General features: G+C 35.4%; 1 protein-coding gene across 11 annotated transcripts in view; it reads left to right on the top strand.

The window, feature by feature from the left end:
• The window catches only part of CLHC1 (clathrin heavy chain linker domain containing 1), a 51,030-nt gene that overhangs the window by 8,057 nt on the left and 23,807 nt on the right, over window positions 1–19,166 (top strand). For 7 of the 11 annotated variants that reach the window (XM_053200613.1, XM_053200614.1, XM_015074222.3 and 4 more), the window contains exons 3-9: window positions 947–1,134; window positions 4,690–4,823; window positions 6,251–6,452; window positions 6,563–6,675; window positions 7,771–7,855; window positions 9,363–9,469; window positions 16,317–16,491. In XM_053200613.1, coding sequence (XP_053056588.1) covers window positions 947–1,134; window positions 4,690–4,823; window positions 6,251–6,452; window positions 6,563–6,675; window positions 7,771–7,855; window positions 9,363–9,469; window positions 16,317–16,491 — 1,004 coding nt within the window. The other 4 variants (XM_027072434.2, XM_053200617.1, XM_053200616.1 and 1 more) reach the window with 3 other exon arrangements.

The following is a 19,166-nucleotide window of genomic DNA, read 5'->3' as shown; positions in this document are numbered from 1 at the left end:
ACTATTTCTTGATAGACCAGATATCTTGTAGACCAGATAATATTTTCTAGATATTGTTTAACAGAAAACCAATGGAGGATAACAGAGACTAGAGATGTAGCAGGGATAGATAGCATTATTATAGCTTTCAGAGAAAATTGTGAATTGATCACATCTATTCCCTGTACATAGAATTTGTAAACCATAAATTTATAACTTTTTTTGTTTTTTAACTTTCTTAAAATGTTTCTTAATTATTTACTTTTGCATGGGTAAGGCATACACAAGATTAACAGAAAGAAAAAGAAAGAAACAAAGAAACACGGAAAGAAAGGAAAAGAACTAGAAAACCAGTAAAGAATAGACAATGGAAAGAAGTCAGGTCCTTTTCATCTCAGACCCTGCTTCTTCTTTGCTTCTTTGCAGGCACCCACTGTTTCTATTTTCTTTTGTTATCCTTCTTGAGATAGTCTGTACCTGTATACACCATAGGAAACCATGAATGTGTAGTGGGTTTTGGTACCATTTGGTAATGGAGAGTATTAGTAGGAGCTCATAGGTTAGAAAAACAGAGAGGTAAAGGGAATCCAAGATTTTAAGGTCTGAATGAAGTCGGAAACTAAATTTAGAAATAGTAAGGGATGATAGGTAATTATATTTAAAATATCTATAATTGAAATAATTAGATCTCATATTGGTTTTAACTGACCTCATATAATGTTCGTGTTCATATTAAGTAAAGCAAAAATATTTAAGCTCACAGTATTATGATTCACAAAAACATATTCAGTAAATGTTAATTGTCTTTAATACTCAGTCACATTTGACTAGGAATTAAAGTTTAAGACTTCTAATTGCTCATCATGTTTTATTTAAGAAATAATCTGCAATGCTGTTTGCAAGGCTTTTTGTTCCATCATCTTCTAGAAAAAAATTGAGTACCATAGGCAGAAAAATCATATTTCAGGTAATAGAGTATGTCACTGCATACAAATCCATTCTTACTTCAATCAAAAAAGAATATGATGCCTTTATTGAGACAATAAAGGAAAGCCAAAAGACTGCATTTTGTCTTCATGGAAAACTTAAAGCTTTGGCAGCAGAGCCCATAGCATTGGTATATCACAGGAAAAGAACAATCCAACTTGAAGCAAAGTAAGTATATTAGTAAATAGCCCAAAAGATGATGTTACTTGGTTATGTTAACTAGTCACTGTAACTAAAACCAGTGGTTCTCAGTCTTTGGGAATTTCTATTTAATTTTATTTGTTTTAAACAGATTTGGGTTTTTTTGGATATGGCTTTATTTATTTATTTATTTTAATGTTTATCCATTTGAGAGCGAGAGTGCAAGTGGGAGAGGGGCAGAGAGAGAGAGACAAAGAATATGAAGCAAGCTCCACTGTCTGAGCTGTCACCATAGATCCGGACTCAGGGCTTGAACCCACGAACCATAGAATCATGACCTGAGCTGAAGTCGGATGTTTAACCTACTGAGCCACCCAGGCACCCCTCAATTTTATTTTAAAGCTATATTTTTATGTAACCTTTCCTACCAACTTGAAATAACTAAATTTTTTACTTCTTTCAAGTGAAAAATAATAATTTTATTGGAGAATTTTTTAATATCTCTTAGGATAATTGGAGGCACATTGTAGTATTATAAAATGAAGGATGCGGATAATTGCTCCAGGTAATTTCTTATGTCGAAGATTTGATAGTACAATTTCACGATTACTGTCAGAATTAGAGCACTTAATCCTCTGAAGCACAACAGTACGTAATTTGGGAAGGGATAAGATGCTCTCTTGTTGAGTAGTGTTATATTTTCAAGTGTTCCGTTTGGTAAATAATGGGTACATGATTTTTATAGATTATATCAAATTATCTTGGAAAACTATGCAAAATTTGACCTCCATTTCTGGTAATAAAGTTGGCTAGATGTTGAGATAGATCTTTTTATTTGGGAAAAATGCTACCTAAAATATTTTTTAAAAATCTTTTTAAAAGTAAACAGGAAGCTGGCAAATGAGTAAGAGATTATCAGCGCGAAATTGTAATAAAAGGTAAGAGGAGCAGTAATGCTTCTTTGGCCCTGAGAACCCTTGTTAAAACTAGTGACTATAAGCTTCAGGGGGACAAAAGACAAAGCCTAGGATCTACCCAAGGGTCCAGTCTACTGGGAAATCCTCATCATATAAAGCTGGGTCATTAAAGGGCTATACGCTTGTAGAGTGAACCAGAAGTAAACTGCTCAACCCTTGGGGACTGCATAGAAAGTTGCCTTCTGTTCAGCAGAATGCTAATGAATGTGGGTCTTATTTTTAGGGTGATGAAATATTCTGGATCCAGAAGTCATAGTCTTAGAACTCTGAATATACTAAAATTCACTGAGTTGTATACAAGGGTGGATTTAAGGTATATGAATGATATTCAATATAGCTATTATAAAAAAAGGAGGATCCATCCATGGAGGATGGAATGAGAAAGTCCTGGCTAATCAGAATTCAGAAGAGGGGCACCTGGGTGGCTCAGTCAGTTGAACATCCGTCTTGGGCTCAAGTCACAATCGCAGTCTGTGAGTTCAAGCCCTACGTCAGGCTCTGTGCTGAGACCTCAGAGCCTGGAGCCTCTTTCCGATTCTGTCTCTCTCTCTCTCTCTGCCTCTCCCCCACTCATGCTCTGTCTCTTAAATGCCTCAAAAATAAAGATAAACATTAAAAAAAAAAAAGAATTCAGAAGAGAATGCTTGTGATGAGCACTGAGTGATGTATGGAATTGTTGAATCACTATATTGTACATCTGTGACTAAATAACACTATGTTAACTATAATGGATTAAAGTAAAAAAAAAAAAAAAAAGGAATAATGGGACAATGTTTGAAGAGATAATGGCTGAAAATTTTCAAGACCTGGTGGGAGACAGCAATTCACAGATTCAAGAAGCCTCCAAAATCCCAAGCATTATAAATAATAAGAGATTCTCAACTAGATTTATCACAGTGAAACTGTCAAAGATAAAAAGATCCTAAAAGTAGTTATAGAAAGGAGCAAGAATTAGATACCTTTGCATTAGTGTTATAACATATATTAGAATTTCATTCCTTTTTATGGCTGAATAATATTCCATTGTATGAATATACCATATTTTGTTTATTTGTTGATGGATACTTGGGTTGTTTCTACCTCTGTCTATTGTGAACAATGCCTCTGAACATTTATGTACAAGTATCTGGGTCCCTGCTTTCAATTCTTTTGGAAGTCTGTTACCTTTTAATATGCTCTTCTTCCACAAGCTTAACTTTATTGGATGAAAGCCAAAGGATGTTTTATTTCTACAGTCCCTCTTTCATAAATGCTGCAGGCTCTTACTCAGCCATCTGTAGTCACCAGGAATTCTGTATAGTAATCAGATGTAGGCAGCAGTTTTGTACTGACAAATGTGTTTTTAATTTGCCAAAACCTCTGACATTTATGTATCTAATTTATTTTAATCTGTTATTTCTTCCCTGGGCCAACATATCAGTGATAAGATAGGCAGTGAACTTCAAATAATGCTTAAAAGAAATTTATATCTACCTCTTGGTCTTTAAGATCCCCATTTCTGGAATAAGTCAGTTTTATCTCAAAGAAGTAACTATCGTTCCTCCTGCTCTAGGATCAAAATTACTATAGGAGGCTGAATAATTGCCTTAAAGATATCAGGTCCTAATCCTGAGAACCTGGAAGTGTACTTTATTTGGAAAAAGGGCCTTTACAGATGTTATTACATTAAGGATCTTGAGATAGGGAGATTATCCTGGATTATCCAGGTGGACCCTAAATACAATCACAAGTGTTCTTATAAAAGAGAGGCAGGAGTGTTGACAGGCAGAAGGGGAGAAGGCAGCATGACCACTAAGGCAGAGATTGAAGTGATGTAGCCATGGAAGGCCAGCAGCCCCCAGAGGTTGGAAGAGGCAAGGAACAGATTCTTCCCTAGAGCTTCTAGAGGAAGTGTAGCCCTTTGATTTTGGCCCAGTGTTGCTGATTTTGGATTTCTGATCTCTGGAACTGTGAGAGAATAAATTTCTGTTGTTTTAAGCTACCAATAAGTTTTTTGGCAATTTGTTATAGCAGCCACAGGAAACTAATACAATTACAAAAATAATTTTAATTGCAAAGGTAATTTTCAACTATTGGAAGTAGACATAGTACTTTGTGGCCAGATTATTACGTTTTACACATACAAATTTCCAGTGAGGTTGTGAATCATAGTGTAAGATTTTATTGATGCTCTGAAAGAAATCTGTTCCTCACTAGTGAGGTTAATTAACTTTTTACAGGCGTTTTTTTTTTTTTTTTAATTTTTTAAATGTTTGTTTATTTTTTGAGAGAGAGAGAGAGAGCTTGAGCAGGGAAGGGGCAGAGAGAGAGGGAGACACAGAAACCAAAGCAGTCTCCAGGCTCTGAGCTGTCAGCCCAGAGCCTGACGTGGGGCTCAGACTCCTGAGCCATGAGATCATGACCTGAGCCGAAGTCAGAAACTTAACCAACTGAGTCACCCAGGCGCCCCATTTATGGGCATTGTTTTATAAACCTCCACCTAAGTCCATAATGGTTCAAAATTATAATTAGCCAAAATAATGATTTAACCTGTTTTACTTTAAATCTTATGATTATGTAACTAAATTCATTGAGAGAAATATAAGAAAGCCTTTCTGTTTTTCAGAATGAGGGTTATTGAAAATAATTCCTCACAAATTCAATTGCAAATAGACCAAATGAAGCAACTTAGGGCAGAGTATGATGCAAAAGAAGTAAAATATCATACTTTCTCCAAAGATCCTTCAAAACCTATTCCAGGTACTGTATTTTGTTTAAAATATTTAAAATTCCAACTGTTTTCAGTTATTACCTATTACACAAATTAGTATATATGTGCTGCAGTGTGTATATCTTGAAGTGTACCAGGACTTGAGCCAGACTTTACAAACAGCTTTAGACAGGACTCCAGGTTGATTGACATTGATGTCAGTATTCACTGGTTCTTCATCTTCGGCTAAGTCACATTTTAAGAAACTTTGGAGTATATCCTGGAATTCATCAGGAGTTGAGAAGTTTTTATGATGAATGGATAGAAGAATTGCAAATATTCATCCTGAAGAAAAGGACGACTTTGAGAATAGGTAACTGTATTAAAAACTTTTAAGGGTTTCGACCAGTGTTTATCCAGAGGCAGAGTCCATAGGTGGAAATTTTAGGAAGTCACTTTGGTTTCAGTAGAAGCTATGTCTTGAAGACAATGAGCTGCTCCATAACACAGCATTTCACCTGAGTTTGGTTGATCATCCTGTGTTTAGTGGAAGCAGGGACTAGATTCACTTCAAATATAAAATTATGATTATCAAACTACAAATAAGGTACATATGAATAAGGAGAGAATAAGTCAAATTGATTAAATGCTGAGAGGATTCAGGGTAAGGGAATGATTAAAAATCGAGTAGCATTAATCCAGGGGAGTTTCTGGGAGAGAATTTTCAGGTATGCCTTTTAAAGGCAACAATTGGGGGCACCTGGGTAGCTCAGTCAGTTAAGCATCCGACTCTTGATTTAAGCTAGGGTTGGAATCTCACAGTTCATGAGTTCGACCCCCAAGTTAGGCTGTGCACTGACAGCTCAGAGCCTGCTTGGGACTCTCTCTCTCCCTCTCCCTTTCCCCACCCCCTCAAAAATAAACATTAAAAAAATAATAATAATAAAGGTAACAATTGGCCTGAATAAGAGAATCATTTTAAGTATGTGTGAGTGGGTTGTTAAGAATAATGAATACAGGGGGCAATGAGGAAGAGAGGAGTGAAGGTTTAGCAGATGTTATAAGCTTTGCATTGGAAAGAATAAACATTACCCTGGGGCTTACTATAGTAGATGAATGAAAGATTTGGCTAGAGAGAAATCTTCGGACAAAAATCCTGATTCGTTAGGCAGAAACTCTTAGTGGTATTGAGTCGCATTGATATTTAAGAGGTTTGCAAGGTGTGTCAATGAGGTCATTAAAACTTTTTAAGATACTCAGGTTTGGACAATCAGTCTTCATTGATGATATGTTTAAAACCGCTACACATTTAAAATTGTATGCTAATTCTGTTTATGTTCTGTAAGTTATAAGTTCATGCTATCATTTTTAAATTATTTCATAACATAGTAAACTGATTTATTTTGCTAAAACTTGCTGTTTGAGCACTAGTTACCCTGCATGGTTTGGCTTGTTTGATTTGTTCCCTTTTCCCTAGGCATGACTCTCCAAGAATCCGTCAGTTTAGATGCTCTCACTAAATACCTGAAACATCTTGAAGATAAATATGCCGAAATTAAACAGGTTATGTTGAAAAAATATGTACCAGTTCAGAGGAAGGCAGATTTAGATGAGGAAATGATGGTGACATTAAAACGGAGAGATTTAGCTGAAAATTTAAACAAAGAATTACAGTTTCGGTATGAAGATTGCTTGTATATTTTTTAAGTTTGAAGCTTTTATTTATGTTTATTCTAATATTGTATTTGATTTTAGGTTCAGTGTATTGTTGATTTCTTTTTCTTTGTAGTCATCAAAGACTGCAGATTATTTCAAATGCACTTACTTCATGGGTAAAATCTGATATGAGCAGCTCATTTCAAGATTTCGTGGAGCAAATTCAGAAAACTAAAGATTTACATGGTAATTTATCTGTATTTTTTAATTACCAAAAATAATGAAAAACATCATCTTTTCCCCCAGAAAGCTAAAGAGTGATGACTTTTCTAGGCTAAGTTTAAAGAAATAAAAAATGTACTTACTTCTGTTAGCTCTCTATTACCCTATGGGCTTCTTCCTTCAACAGCTAACACATAATTGGTAAGTGGAGGATGTAGTAAGCCAAAGGGAGAAAGCTAAAAATATACCTGATAATAAAGGAGAGAGGGATAGGGAGGCCACTCATTTTAAGAAGAGGTTGGTGCTGGGGACACCTGGGTGGCTCAGTTGGTTAAATGTCTGACTTCAGCTCAGGTCATGATCTCATGGTTTGTGGGTTTGAGCCGGGCATCAGGCTTTGTGCTGACAGCTGGGAGCCTGGAACCTGCTTCGGATTCTGTGTCTCCCTCTCTCTCTGCCCCTTCCTTGCTCACACTCTGTGTCTCTCTCTCCAAAAATAAATAAACATTAAAAAATTAAAAAAAAAAAGAGGTTGGTGTTGTTGGGGCACCTGGGTGGCTCAGTCAGTTAATAGTCTGACTTAGGGCACCTGAGTGGCTCAGTTGGTTGAGCGTCCAACTTTGGCTCAGGTCATGATCTCACAGTTCTTGAGTTCCAGCCCTGAATTGGGCTCTGTGCTGACAGCTCAGAGCCTTGAGCCTGCTTCAGATTCCGTGTCTCCCTCTCTATCTGCTCCCCCCCTCCCCCACACTATGTCTCTCTGTCTCTAAAAAATGAATAAACGTTTAAAAAAATAAAAATAAATAAGTGAACATTAAAAAAATTAAATAGTCTGACTTGATTTCAGCTCAGATCACGATCTCATGGTTTGTGAGTTTGAGCCCACCTTGGGCTCCACGCTGATGGTGCTGAGCCTGCTTGGCATTCCCTCTCTCCCCCTGTCTCTGCCCCTCCCTCTCTTTCTCTCTCTCAAAAATAAACTTTAAGAAAAATACCCTAAAAGATGAGTTAATTAGAAAAAGAAAAAGAGGTTGGTGCTGTTAGAAACCATAGCATTAAGTTGCTGACATTTTCTCTTGATTGATCTTAAATATTCTGTGGTACTTTCAATATTTACAGGTGACCAAGGCATTATTGAGGAACTGCTTGAAGATGATCCAGGCAAGGCAAAAGAAGCTGAAATTTTGCTTTCCTACATTGAAAGGCAAATATTAAATAAATAAATAATTTTTAAAATATTTATTTAAGTAATCTCTACATCCAACATGGGGCTTGAACTCACGACCCAAGATCAAGAGTTGTATGCTCTTCTAAATGAGCCACTCAGGCGCCCTATGAAAGACAAATTATTTTAAAAGCTTTGGTTTTCCTTGTGAAAATGTTATCATGTTTATGTAATATTTATTTATTTATTAAGTAAATACTTAATATTTATTAAATGTATAGCACTTATTTAGCATCTTGATGAGTTATAGTCTCTAGATTTTGTATTTTTACAGTTTTACTCTACTAAACAAATTAGAAAATAAACTAGAATTTAAAAAATTCTTTATGTAAAAAATATTAGGTTGGTAGTCTAGGAAATTTTTCAGAGGATATAGGTGACTTGAGTGTTGATTTAAATTTTATGTATACTGTATTTTTTTTTTTTTGCATTTCCTAACAATCAGTCTGATGTTACAAAAATTTTTTGAGAATGTCTTCTTGAGTCAGATTATCCTAACCAATTTAGTCATTTTTTTCCCTCATCATTTCCATCCTATGATGTTTTAAAAAGGTATATTTCTCCCTCATACTTAAGTTATTATATAGTGCATAATAGAGGCTTAAGGAGATCTAAGACTTTATTCTTTAAGAGGTTAATTCATAGCCTGTGAGGCCAGTATGTAAGGAACATATGTAATATTCCTAGTTTCATATGTTAAATAATTTTTAATTGTTCTATTGATGTGGTACAAAGAAGGGGCAAAGATCATTTTGGGACAGCACCAAAGCCTGTTTTATTTCCTTACACTGTATGCTTCTTCAAGTCTACCAGCTTTAGACATGAGGGAAGAAACTTTATTGAGGCTAAAAGTTTTATGTATTTTGCTCATTAGTATTACTTTGGTCTTTCTCCTCTAGGGTTTCAGATTCATTTGCAACACTGTAAATCCTGTTTGCCATAGTTTTGTTAATTGTGGGGTAAGGATTGGTTTGAAGACATTTTACCCTAGGAAGAGGAGTAGAGGCTTAAGTTATCTGAACTATTATTTTTTCTTCTTGTGTTAGTCTCATATTTCATTGGGAGTCTGATTCGTGGCAGAGCAACATAAGCTTCACCTCTTGATCTCCAGTTCTGCAGCTACTGTGTTTCAATTACTATTTCCCCTACGTTGAGTCTCTAAGCAGATTGCCCTTCTTTTCCCAATATCTCTTCGTCTAGAGACAACACGAGAGAAAAAAATCTGAGCCCATTGTAAATTCAGTTCAAGTTTTTTCCATTTTCTGTGTCTTGCAATAAGTACTATAGGAATAAAGTACAGGGTAAGGTTCAAAGGCTGTAAAAAATGACAGAATATTACAGAAAGAAGTGAAAGGGCATCTTTCAGAATGAATGAACGTAGTTATAGTTTTTCTATATTACTGTGTTTAGTCTGTTATAGATATTTCTAATCATTTTTTTGTGTGTAGTATTTATTATAATATATAACAAAATTCAATGGTTGTAGGTTCAATGAATTAATGTTGCTTGGTGAATATGAAAAGGCAGCTTGTTTTGCAGCACACAGTCCTAGAAGAATTCTTCAAAACATTGGGACAGTGAATAAATTTAAGGGTAAGCACTTTTCTTTGAACCTTATGGATGTATGCAAATTGCACTTTTTTACCCTGATAGAATGGAAAGAGTATTGAAGTGGGGACTAAAGAGCTAGGCTTCCAGCCCTATCTCTTCCATTTACTCAGTTTTTTTTAGCTGTCACGTTGAAGAATATGATTAGTTTTTCTAAATTAAATGAGGAAATATTTCAAGTATACAGAAAAGTATGAAGAAATATACAACAGCCATGTACTCACTATCAAGATTTAGTAAATGTTAATATTTTGTCAAATTTGCTCTAATTCCTAAGACAGCTTTGTTGTTATAAATTGACATATACACAACACATTGTACATATTTATAGTACACGATTTGATAAGTTTTGACATTTGTATCACCCAAAAGTTCCCTCATTGCTCTCAGCTATCCCTCTCTCTGATTCATCCTCACCCCTCCCATCTCCTTCTATCTGGCCACTTCCCCTTAGTGGCAACTGTTAGTCTGCTTTCAGTCACTGTAGATTAATTTGCATTTCCTAGAATTTTATATAAATGGAATTACAATAGTATGTGATCTTTTTGACTGACTTCTTACATTCAGCATTATTATTTTGAAATTCATCCATGTGTTGTGTCTATCAATAGTTCATTCCTTTTTATTGTTGAGTAGTATTCCATTGGGTGAATACAAATCCTTTATCAGATATACGATTTAAAAATATTTTCTCCCAGTCTGTGGTTTGTCTGTTCAGTCTCTTGGAAGTATCTTTTTAAGACAAGTTGTTTTTTTAAGTTGATTTATTTATTTTTGAGAGAGAGCACACGTGCACACGTGAAAGAGACAGAGAGGGAGAGAACAGGAGTAGGGGAGGGGCAGAGAGAGGGAGAGAGAAAATCCCAAGCAGGCTCTACACTGTCAGTGCAGAGCTGGACATGGGGCTCAATCATACGAATAGTGAGATCATGACCTGAGCAGAAATCAAGAGTTGTATGCTTAACTGAGTGAGCCATCTAGGTGCCTCCTAAGAGAAGTATTAAATTTTGTTAAAATCCAATTTGTTAATTTTTTTTCTTTAATGGATCATGCCTTTAGTGTTACACATAAGAAATCTGTGTCTAATCTTCAGCTTTTAACTCCTATTATTTTTTTTGGTAAGGATTTTATGGTTTTAGGTTTACATTATGATTAAGTTTGAGTTAATTTTAATATGTGATGTAACATATGGGTCAAAGTATTTTTTTGGCCTATAACTATCCAGTTGTTCCCGGATAGTTGACTTTTTCCACGTAAGTGCTTTCATACCTTTGTTGAAAATCAATTGTCTGTATACTTTTAGGTCTAATCTGTTTTGTTGATCTATTTGTTTATCTTGATGCTAATACTACACTGTCTTGATTACTATTGCTTTATAGTAAGTGTTGAAGTCACAGAGAGTGTTAGACTTTAACCTCTGTTTTTCTTTATCAAATTTAATTTGGCTATTCTGGTTCTTTCATGTTTCTATTTAAATATTTAGAATCAGATTGTAAACTTCACAAAAAATTTGCTGGGGATTGCATTTAATCTATAGATCAATTTCAGGAGAATAAACACTGAACAGTATTGGTTATTTGGTTCAATGAACCCATAAACTTGGTATATGTCTCCATTTATTTAGTCTTCAAAACTTTCTTTCATCAGTATTTTGTAATTTTCAGTTTTCAAGTCTTTTTTTAACATTGAAAATTTTAGTATTTTACTTAAAAATTTTCAGATATCCATGGGGCGCCTGGGTGGCTCAATCGGTTGAGTGTCCGACTCTTGATTTCAGTTTGGGTCTTGATCCCAGGGTCATAGGACGACCCTGCATCAGGCTCTGTGTTGAATATGGAGGCTGTTTGAGATTCTTTCTCTCTCTCTCTTTTTCTCTCTGCCCCTCTCCCCCACTTGCACTTTCTCTCTCTAAAATTTAAAAAAAAAAAAAAAAAAAAGGCATTTTACAAATACCCAGGTACTCTTTCTTTGGATGTGTTCTGAAATTGGTGAAGTCAAAAGTGATATTAGTACATTCCTAAGGTTTTTTTCTCTTCTCCCCTTGACTGGATCTGTTCAAAGTATGGGTTATAAGTTTTAGTAGAAATCAAAGCTTGCAATTAATACCCAAATAGGTGTAATTACCAGCAAAATTGGAAAACAGCCAACTTTTATTACTTTTCTAGGCATGTGGATCTTATGCTGAGAAATTCACCAATATTAAGAAAAAAAAGAGAAATTCACCAATATTAGACAGGTGGCACTTAACTGAGTATTGCTCAGAATTAAAAAAGTCCTTTTAGGGGTGCCTTGGTGGCTCAGTTGGTTAAGCTTCTGACTTCGGCTCAGGTCATATCTCACGGTTCTTGAGTTTGAGCCCTGTGTCAGGCTCTGTGCTGACAGCTCAGAGCCTGGAGCCTGCTTCAGATTCAGTGTCTCCCTCTCTCTCTGCCCCTCCCCTGCTCACACTCTGTCTTAAAAATGAATAAATGTTAAAAAAAATTTTTTTTAAATCCTTTTATTTTAAAACTAAACTGTGTTTTTAAAAGATGAGACGCTCAGAAGGAAATACGGAGGTATAAATACAGGAGAGATATACTCAATGGAGCTTATAGATACAGATAATTTTTCTAATTATTTTCATTTTAAATGGAAATTTTTGATGTCAAATATATAGATTGTTTTTCATAAAAATTTCCCAAAAAACCCTTTAAATTCAACACTTTGAAAAAAATGTTCTTTTATGTTTATCAGAACACAAAAAATGTGTTGCCATATACATAATGCATATGATCATATGTATTTACAGAGATTGCTTGATTGTGAATTGTGTGTAAATGGCCCATCTTATATTTTTGCATGCACAGTTTTCAATATTTTATCCTAGTGGATGTAACAGTGTAATTTTATAGTTTTTGTTCAGTGAACTCAAAGTCAAGAAACCATTCCAACAATTATTTACAATTTGATAACTGATTATGAGGTCATGTTACCATGCAGAAGTGAATGATGACATTCTGCATTTTGGGTATTAATTTTATAAGTCTGAGGTTTAAATTGGTGTTTATAAAAGTAGCCAAAGCCTAAATGTAATGACAGAAGAGGTTTCTACCATAGAGCCTTTGTAGTTTTGTAAGGGACACAGGAACAAAAAGAATTACGTGATTTTTTAATCTGTGTTTAGGTCTTGTACATCTTTTGTCAGATTTATTTTTAAATATTTTATATTTTTTATATTATTATAATTTTTATTTCACATTCCAAAGTTGTTTGTTGCTAGTATATAGAAATACAATTGACTTTTGTGTATTGATCATGTATTCTGTGATATCTTTAAACTTATTTATTAGTTCTAATACTTTTATTGTATATTCCTAGAATTTCTACATAGATAATCATGTCATCAGTTAAGAAAGAGTTCTACTTCTTCCTTTCCAGTATGGATGCCTATTATTTCTTTTACTTGCCTTATTGCACTGGCTCTTCCATTACAGTGTTGAAGAGAAGTGGTGAGAGCAGATATTATTGCCTTGTTTTTGATCTTAGAGATAAAGTATTTAGCTTTTCATCATATTAGCTGTAGATTTTTCAAGGTTGATGAAATTCCTCTCTATGATTGGTGAGAATTTTATCAGGGATGAATGTTAGATTTGCTAAATACTTTTTTTACATTTATTGAAATGATTGTGTGGTTTTTGACCTTTAGCCTATTAATATAACTTACTGCGTTCCTGGAGAAAACTCCATGTTTTTGAATAATTTTACTATAACTACAGAGTTGTGTAACATTGCCATAACTTAATTTTAGAACATTTTCATCCTTCCAAAAATAAATTTTGAACTGTTAACTCCTCATTTTCTACCCCCTGCTCCCTCTCCAAACCCTAGGTAACCACTAATCCACTTGCTGTCTGTATGGATTTCCTTATTCTGGACCTTTCATATTAATAGGATCTTGCAAAACATGTTTTTTTGTGATTGACTTCTTTCCCTTAGCATAATGTTTTTGAGGTTCGTCCTTGCTGAACATGAATATTCCATTGCAGGATATGTACTGCATTTTGTTCATCCATTTGCCAGTTGATAGTAATTTGGGTTGTTTTTACTTTTTGGCTATTATGAATAATGCAGCTATGAATATTTGTGTACAAATTTTTATGTAGACATTTGTTTTTATTTCTCTTGGGTAAATTCCTAGGAGGGGAATGGATGGCTCTACGGTAACTTTGTGTTAACACTTTTAGGAACTGCTAAACTATTTGCACTATTTTTCATTCCTATCAACAATATATGAGGATTTCAATTTCTTCACATCCTTACCAGCACTTATTAATGTCTGTCTTTTTGATTATAACCTTGCTAAACCATGTGAAGTATCTTATTGTGGATTTATTTGTTTAATTAAAAAAAATTAATTCCATATAGTTGACAAAATTGTTATATATTAATTTTGAGTGTACAATATAATGATTCAACAATCCCATGTATTACTCAATGGTCATCAAGATAAGTGTTCTCATTGTGTTGTTTTTTTTAATTTTTTTTAATGTTTTTTTTAAATTTATTTTTGAGACAGAGCATGAGCAGGGGAGGGGCAGAGAGAGGGGAGACACAGAATCTGAATCGGGCTCCAGGCCCGAGCCCGACACGGGGCTTGAACTCACGGAGTGTGAGATCATGACCTGAGCTGAAGTCAGACGCTAAACCGACTGAGCCAGGCAGGCGCCCCTCTGATTGTGGTTTTGATTTGCATATCTGTAATGACTAACAGTGTTGGCATCTTTTCATGTGCCTATTGGCCATTTATTTATCTTTGGAGAAATGTCTACTGTTTGCCCATTTTAAAATTATGTTATTTGTGTTTTTATTATTGAGTTGTGAGAGTTCTTTTTATATTCTGGATAAAAATCTCATATCAGACAGATGATGTGCAAATATGTTCTTCCAATCTGTGGATTTTCTTTTCACTTTCTTGATGGTGGCTTTTGAAGCACAAAACTTTTTAATTTTGATGGGGACTAATTTACCCTCTTCTCTTCTATGGCTGTGCTTTTGTTGTTGTATCTAAGAAATCTTTGCCTAACTTAAGATCATGTGTTTTCTTCTAAGAGTTTTATGCATTTAGGTCTGTGATCTACTTTGAGTTAATTTTTGTGTATGGTGTGAGATAATGGTCCAGATTCATTCTTTTGCATATAGATATCTAGTCATCCCAGCACCATTTGTTGAAAAGACTGTTCTGTATCCACTTTATTGTTTGGCCCTTTGTCAAAAATCAATTGACCATAAATGTTTAGAGTTTATTTCTGGACTCTTAATTCTGTTATATTTCTCTAGATATCCATCCTATGTCAGTATCATACTATTTTGATTACTGTAGCTTTGTAGTAGGTTTTGAAAATAGAAATGTGACTCCATGTTTCTTTTGATTAGTATTAGCATGGTATATTTTTTCCCATATTCTTACTTTTGATCTATTTGTATCTTTGTATTTAAAGTCATTGTCTTCTACATGCACCCCAATGTTTATAACAGCATTATCAACAATAGCCAAACTATGGAAAGAGCCCAAATGTCCATCAACTGATGTGGTATATACATACACAGTTGAATATTACTCAGCTATCAAAAAGAATGGAATCTTGCCATTTGCAGTGATGTGGATGGAGCTAGAGTGTATCATGCTAAGTGAAATAAGAAAAATACCATATGATTTCACTCATGTGGAATTTAAGAAACAAAACAGATGAACATGGGGGAAGGGATAAAAAGAGAGGGAAGCAAACCATGAGACTCTTTACTATAGAGAACAAACTGAGGGTTGTTGGAGGGAGGTGGGCAAGGGATGGGCTAAATGGGTGATGGGTATTAAGGAGGGCACTTCTTGTGATGAGCACTGGGTGTTATTTGTAAGTGATGAATCACTAAATTCTACACCTGAAACCATTTTTACCATATGTGTTAACTAGAATTTAAAATAATAACTTGAAATAAAAATAAACAGACCAATAAATAAAGTCAGTGTCTTCTAGGCAGCATATAGTTGGATTCTACTTTTTTATACCCTCTGACAATCTTTGCCTTTCAATTGGAGTGTTTAGATCACTTATATTTAATGTGATTGTTGACATGGTTGAGTTTTATTTGTTTTCTATTTTTCTTATCTCTTCTTTGTTACTGTTTTTCCCTCTTTTTCTGCCTTCTTTTGGATTAGTTGAATTTTTTCATGATTCCATTTTTCTCCTTTGCTCATTATAAGCTGTAACTCCTTGTTTTATTTTGGTTGTTGCTTTAAGGTTTATAGATCATAACTTTTACTTCTCATACTCTACCCTTATATGATGTTATACCACTTTATGTATTATATAAAACAGTATGCTTCTAAATACTTACATTCATAGGATATACCATTTCTGGTCTTTATTCCTTCGTGTAGATTCATATTTCTATCTGGTATTATTTTCCTTCTGCTTGAAAGACTGCTTTTAACATCTCTTACAGTGGTCTGCTGGTGGTATATTCTTTGAACTTTTAAAAGTTCCATGTGGAGGCTCTTAGGGAGATTACATTGCATATTTCTCTCCTACCTTCTAGGTGGCTATTGGCAACTTTTGGCATTCCTTGGTTGGAGACACATCATTCTAATCTCTGCCTCTGTTTTCATATAGCATGTAATATTTAGTTATTACCCACAATGAAAGTTTAATCCATAAGCATTAGTTAAACATTATCAGTACTTAATTGTAGACTGAAATTTTTTGAAAATGCAAAGAGATGAAAGTAATAATATGAAGTAAGAAAAAGCAAACTGTTACTTAAAGTATTCAACTCAAAACTTTTCTTCTCTCTGTAGCTGTTGGAAAAATTAGAGGAAAGCCTTTTCCATTACTCTTATTTTTTGAAGCCATCTTTAGTACAAGTCATGCATGCAGACGTCCTATTGATGCAGAACTGACCCTGGAAGGAATCCAATGTGGATTATCTGAAAAACGTTTAGATTTAGTTATCAATTGGGTCACTCAGGAAAGGTAAGCAAAATTAAGCTTTTGACTTAATTTTGAAAATATATGGTTAATGAGGTTGTTCTCAAGATTTCAGTAGTTTTTTATCAGCACATTATCCTGAACAATTAATCCTTCAGAGACGATTTACTAAGCATTCATGGAGTAACGGGGCCTAGTCACATAAACCCAGATCAGGAGTTGAGTAATAGTGGTTCATGGGATGATTCATGACCCATGAATTCATCAGTCAGGACAGAAAAGGATTTATCAGTATCATGCTACTGAGAGGGATAAGGCAGGAACTTGGATCCAGAGAGGTTATGGTTACATGTGAAGGATATACCTAGGAGAAAACTTATAAGCAGGATGGATGTGGACCCATGTTGCATTTAGAATATATAAACCAGGGGCGCCTGGGTGGCTCAGTCCATTAAGCATCCAACTCTTTTGATCTTGGCTCAGGTCATGACATCCTGGTTCATGGGATTGATCCTGGTGCCGGGCTCCATGGTGAGTGTGGAGCCTACTTGAGATTCTCTCTCCCTTTCTCTCTGCCCCTCCCCATCCCCCTCTTTGTCTCTCTCTCTTTCAAAATAAATAAATAAACATTAAAAAAAAAAATTAAAAAGAACATATACACCAGCAAGGACAGGCAGGAAATGCTTCTTGGAGTTGGATTTCAGTATAGGTAGGCAGATTTGTACTAGAGCTCCCTTAGGTTGGATTCCTATAACCAAAGCCTCAGACATGATTGATAGAAGGCGGGCTTCTCAAGAAAACCCTATAAGGGAGTGAGTGAAGCAAAATAGGAAAGAGTGTGTGTATGTTCGGGAAGACAAGAAAGGTTGTGATCTTAGGCAAGTTCTAATCTTGGTCTTATTTGTAGAGGGATGGCTCTGGAGCATAAACCACACCAAAGAGCTGCCCCCTTTGAGGCAAGGGATCAGTCTTTTGTACCTCTCTGTTAGTCTCTATTAGGGCTATAGGCTGCCTGGATGGGGCATAACTTCCTAGGCCTGGTGGCTCCCATCAGCAAAGGGCAATTTGCTACAGAAGGGAGGGACATGTGAGCCACTGACAGCCAGCACCCAGAGGGGAAGTGTATGCTGTCTCAGTAATGAGGATCCGGGCAGAACATTAAATCAGCATCTACTGTAGTCAACCATTTGCACAACACAAATGTATTTTCTCCTCACTTTAATTTCATTCCATCTAGGCACAACTTCTCTAGGATTCTGTGGTTAAAATTCTGGGGGAAACTTAGAAGGGTTAGTAGAATGAACTATATATAGCCCTTGACCATAGGGCTATAATTTGGTTTTTACACCTTTATGGAGATAGAATTTATGTACAATAATCTCTACATATTTAAAGTGTACAATATGATGAGTTTTTAGAAAGCATTATGGGGATATAACTGACATTATAAATTGCACATATTTATAGTGTACAGTTTGACAAGTTTTGACATATGTATACACCCATGAAATCATCCCCACAGTCAAGATAATCAACCTCATTCCAACCCCCACCACCATTTCCAGGTAACCACTGATCTGCTTTCTGTCACCTTAGATGAGGTTTCATTTTCTAGAATTTTATATAAATGGAATTATACATTATGTATTCCTTTTTTCTTGCTCTGCCTCTTTTGCTTTAATTATTTTGAGGTTCATCCACATTAATTATTACTCATCTGTCTCCTCTCTCATCCATTTTATATTCTTCGCATTCTATTGGTCTTAATGGCTTGTCTGGTAGAATGACTGTGGTTTCCATGCCTTTATCAAACCATGATTATTGATTTACCCACTAGTAGTTTTTAACTGGCCCGGGACTACCCAGCAATATCCCAGTAGATCATCTACCACCTGTAACAAGCAACCATATACTTAAGATTCCAGAGTAGGCACTTAAGATTCCAAAAGTGCCTACTGAGTCCTGCTAAAGTTGGAGTGTTTATCCAGGGAACACCAATGACTTTAGAATTAGAACAGCTCATCATGAACTGGATTCTGACAGAAACACCAAGTCATGAGGTCAGGTGGGCTCAGAGAGTCCATCTAAAATCAGGTACAGTGAAGATAGTGCTCAAGCAGATCCAGAGTACACAAGTTAGCTTCAGGAATAGGTGGCCCAGAACTCATGTCAACTACCACCAACTGACCAACACAACTTCCACAGCTCACACCTAAAGCCTCATGCGGGGGTGGGGGTGACCTAAGACCAGTAGGCAAGGAAGAAAAAAACCCAAACTTGGTTCATGAATGGTTCAGGTTGTGTCCAGGTGATGCCAGCTTGTCGCTCCATCTTTTGAAGACATAGTAACATCCTTCAGGATGGAATGTACACTTTAAACTAGTGATGATTGTATGGTATATCTCCAGTACGTAGAATACTTGGGTCTGGGAGATAAAAGAGTGGCTCTGCTCTGCTGATTCCCCAGTAACCCACTTGGTGGAATCAAGGTTCTCTAGAGAAACAGAATCAATAGGATATATATACATACACACACCCATGAAGAAATTGGCTCCTGTGAATATGGAGGCTGATAAGTCTTAAGATCCACAGTCAGCAAGCTAGAGACCCAAGAGAACTGCCAATGGTGTAAGTTTCAGGCTGCTCAAGACCCAAGAAGAGCCAATGTTTCTTTTTGAGTCCAAAGGTAGGAAAAGACTGATGTCCCAGCTAAGCGGTCA

Source organism: Acinonyx jubatus, chromosome A3 (genome assembly GCF_027475565.1).
Source record: "Acinonyx jubatus isolate Ajub_Pintada_27869175 chromosome A3, VMU_Ajub_asm_v1.0, whole genome shotgun sequence".
Lineage (NCBI taxonomy): Eukaryota > Metazoa > Chordata > Mammalia > Carnivora > Felidae > Acinonyx > Acinonyx jubatus.
This window is presented reverse-complemented; position numbering and strand designations above follow the sequence as displayed.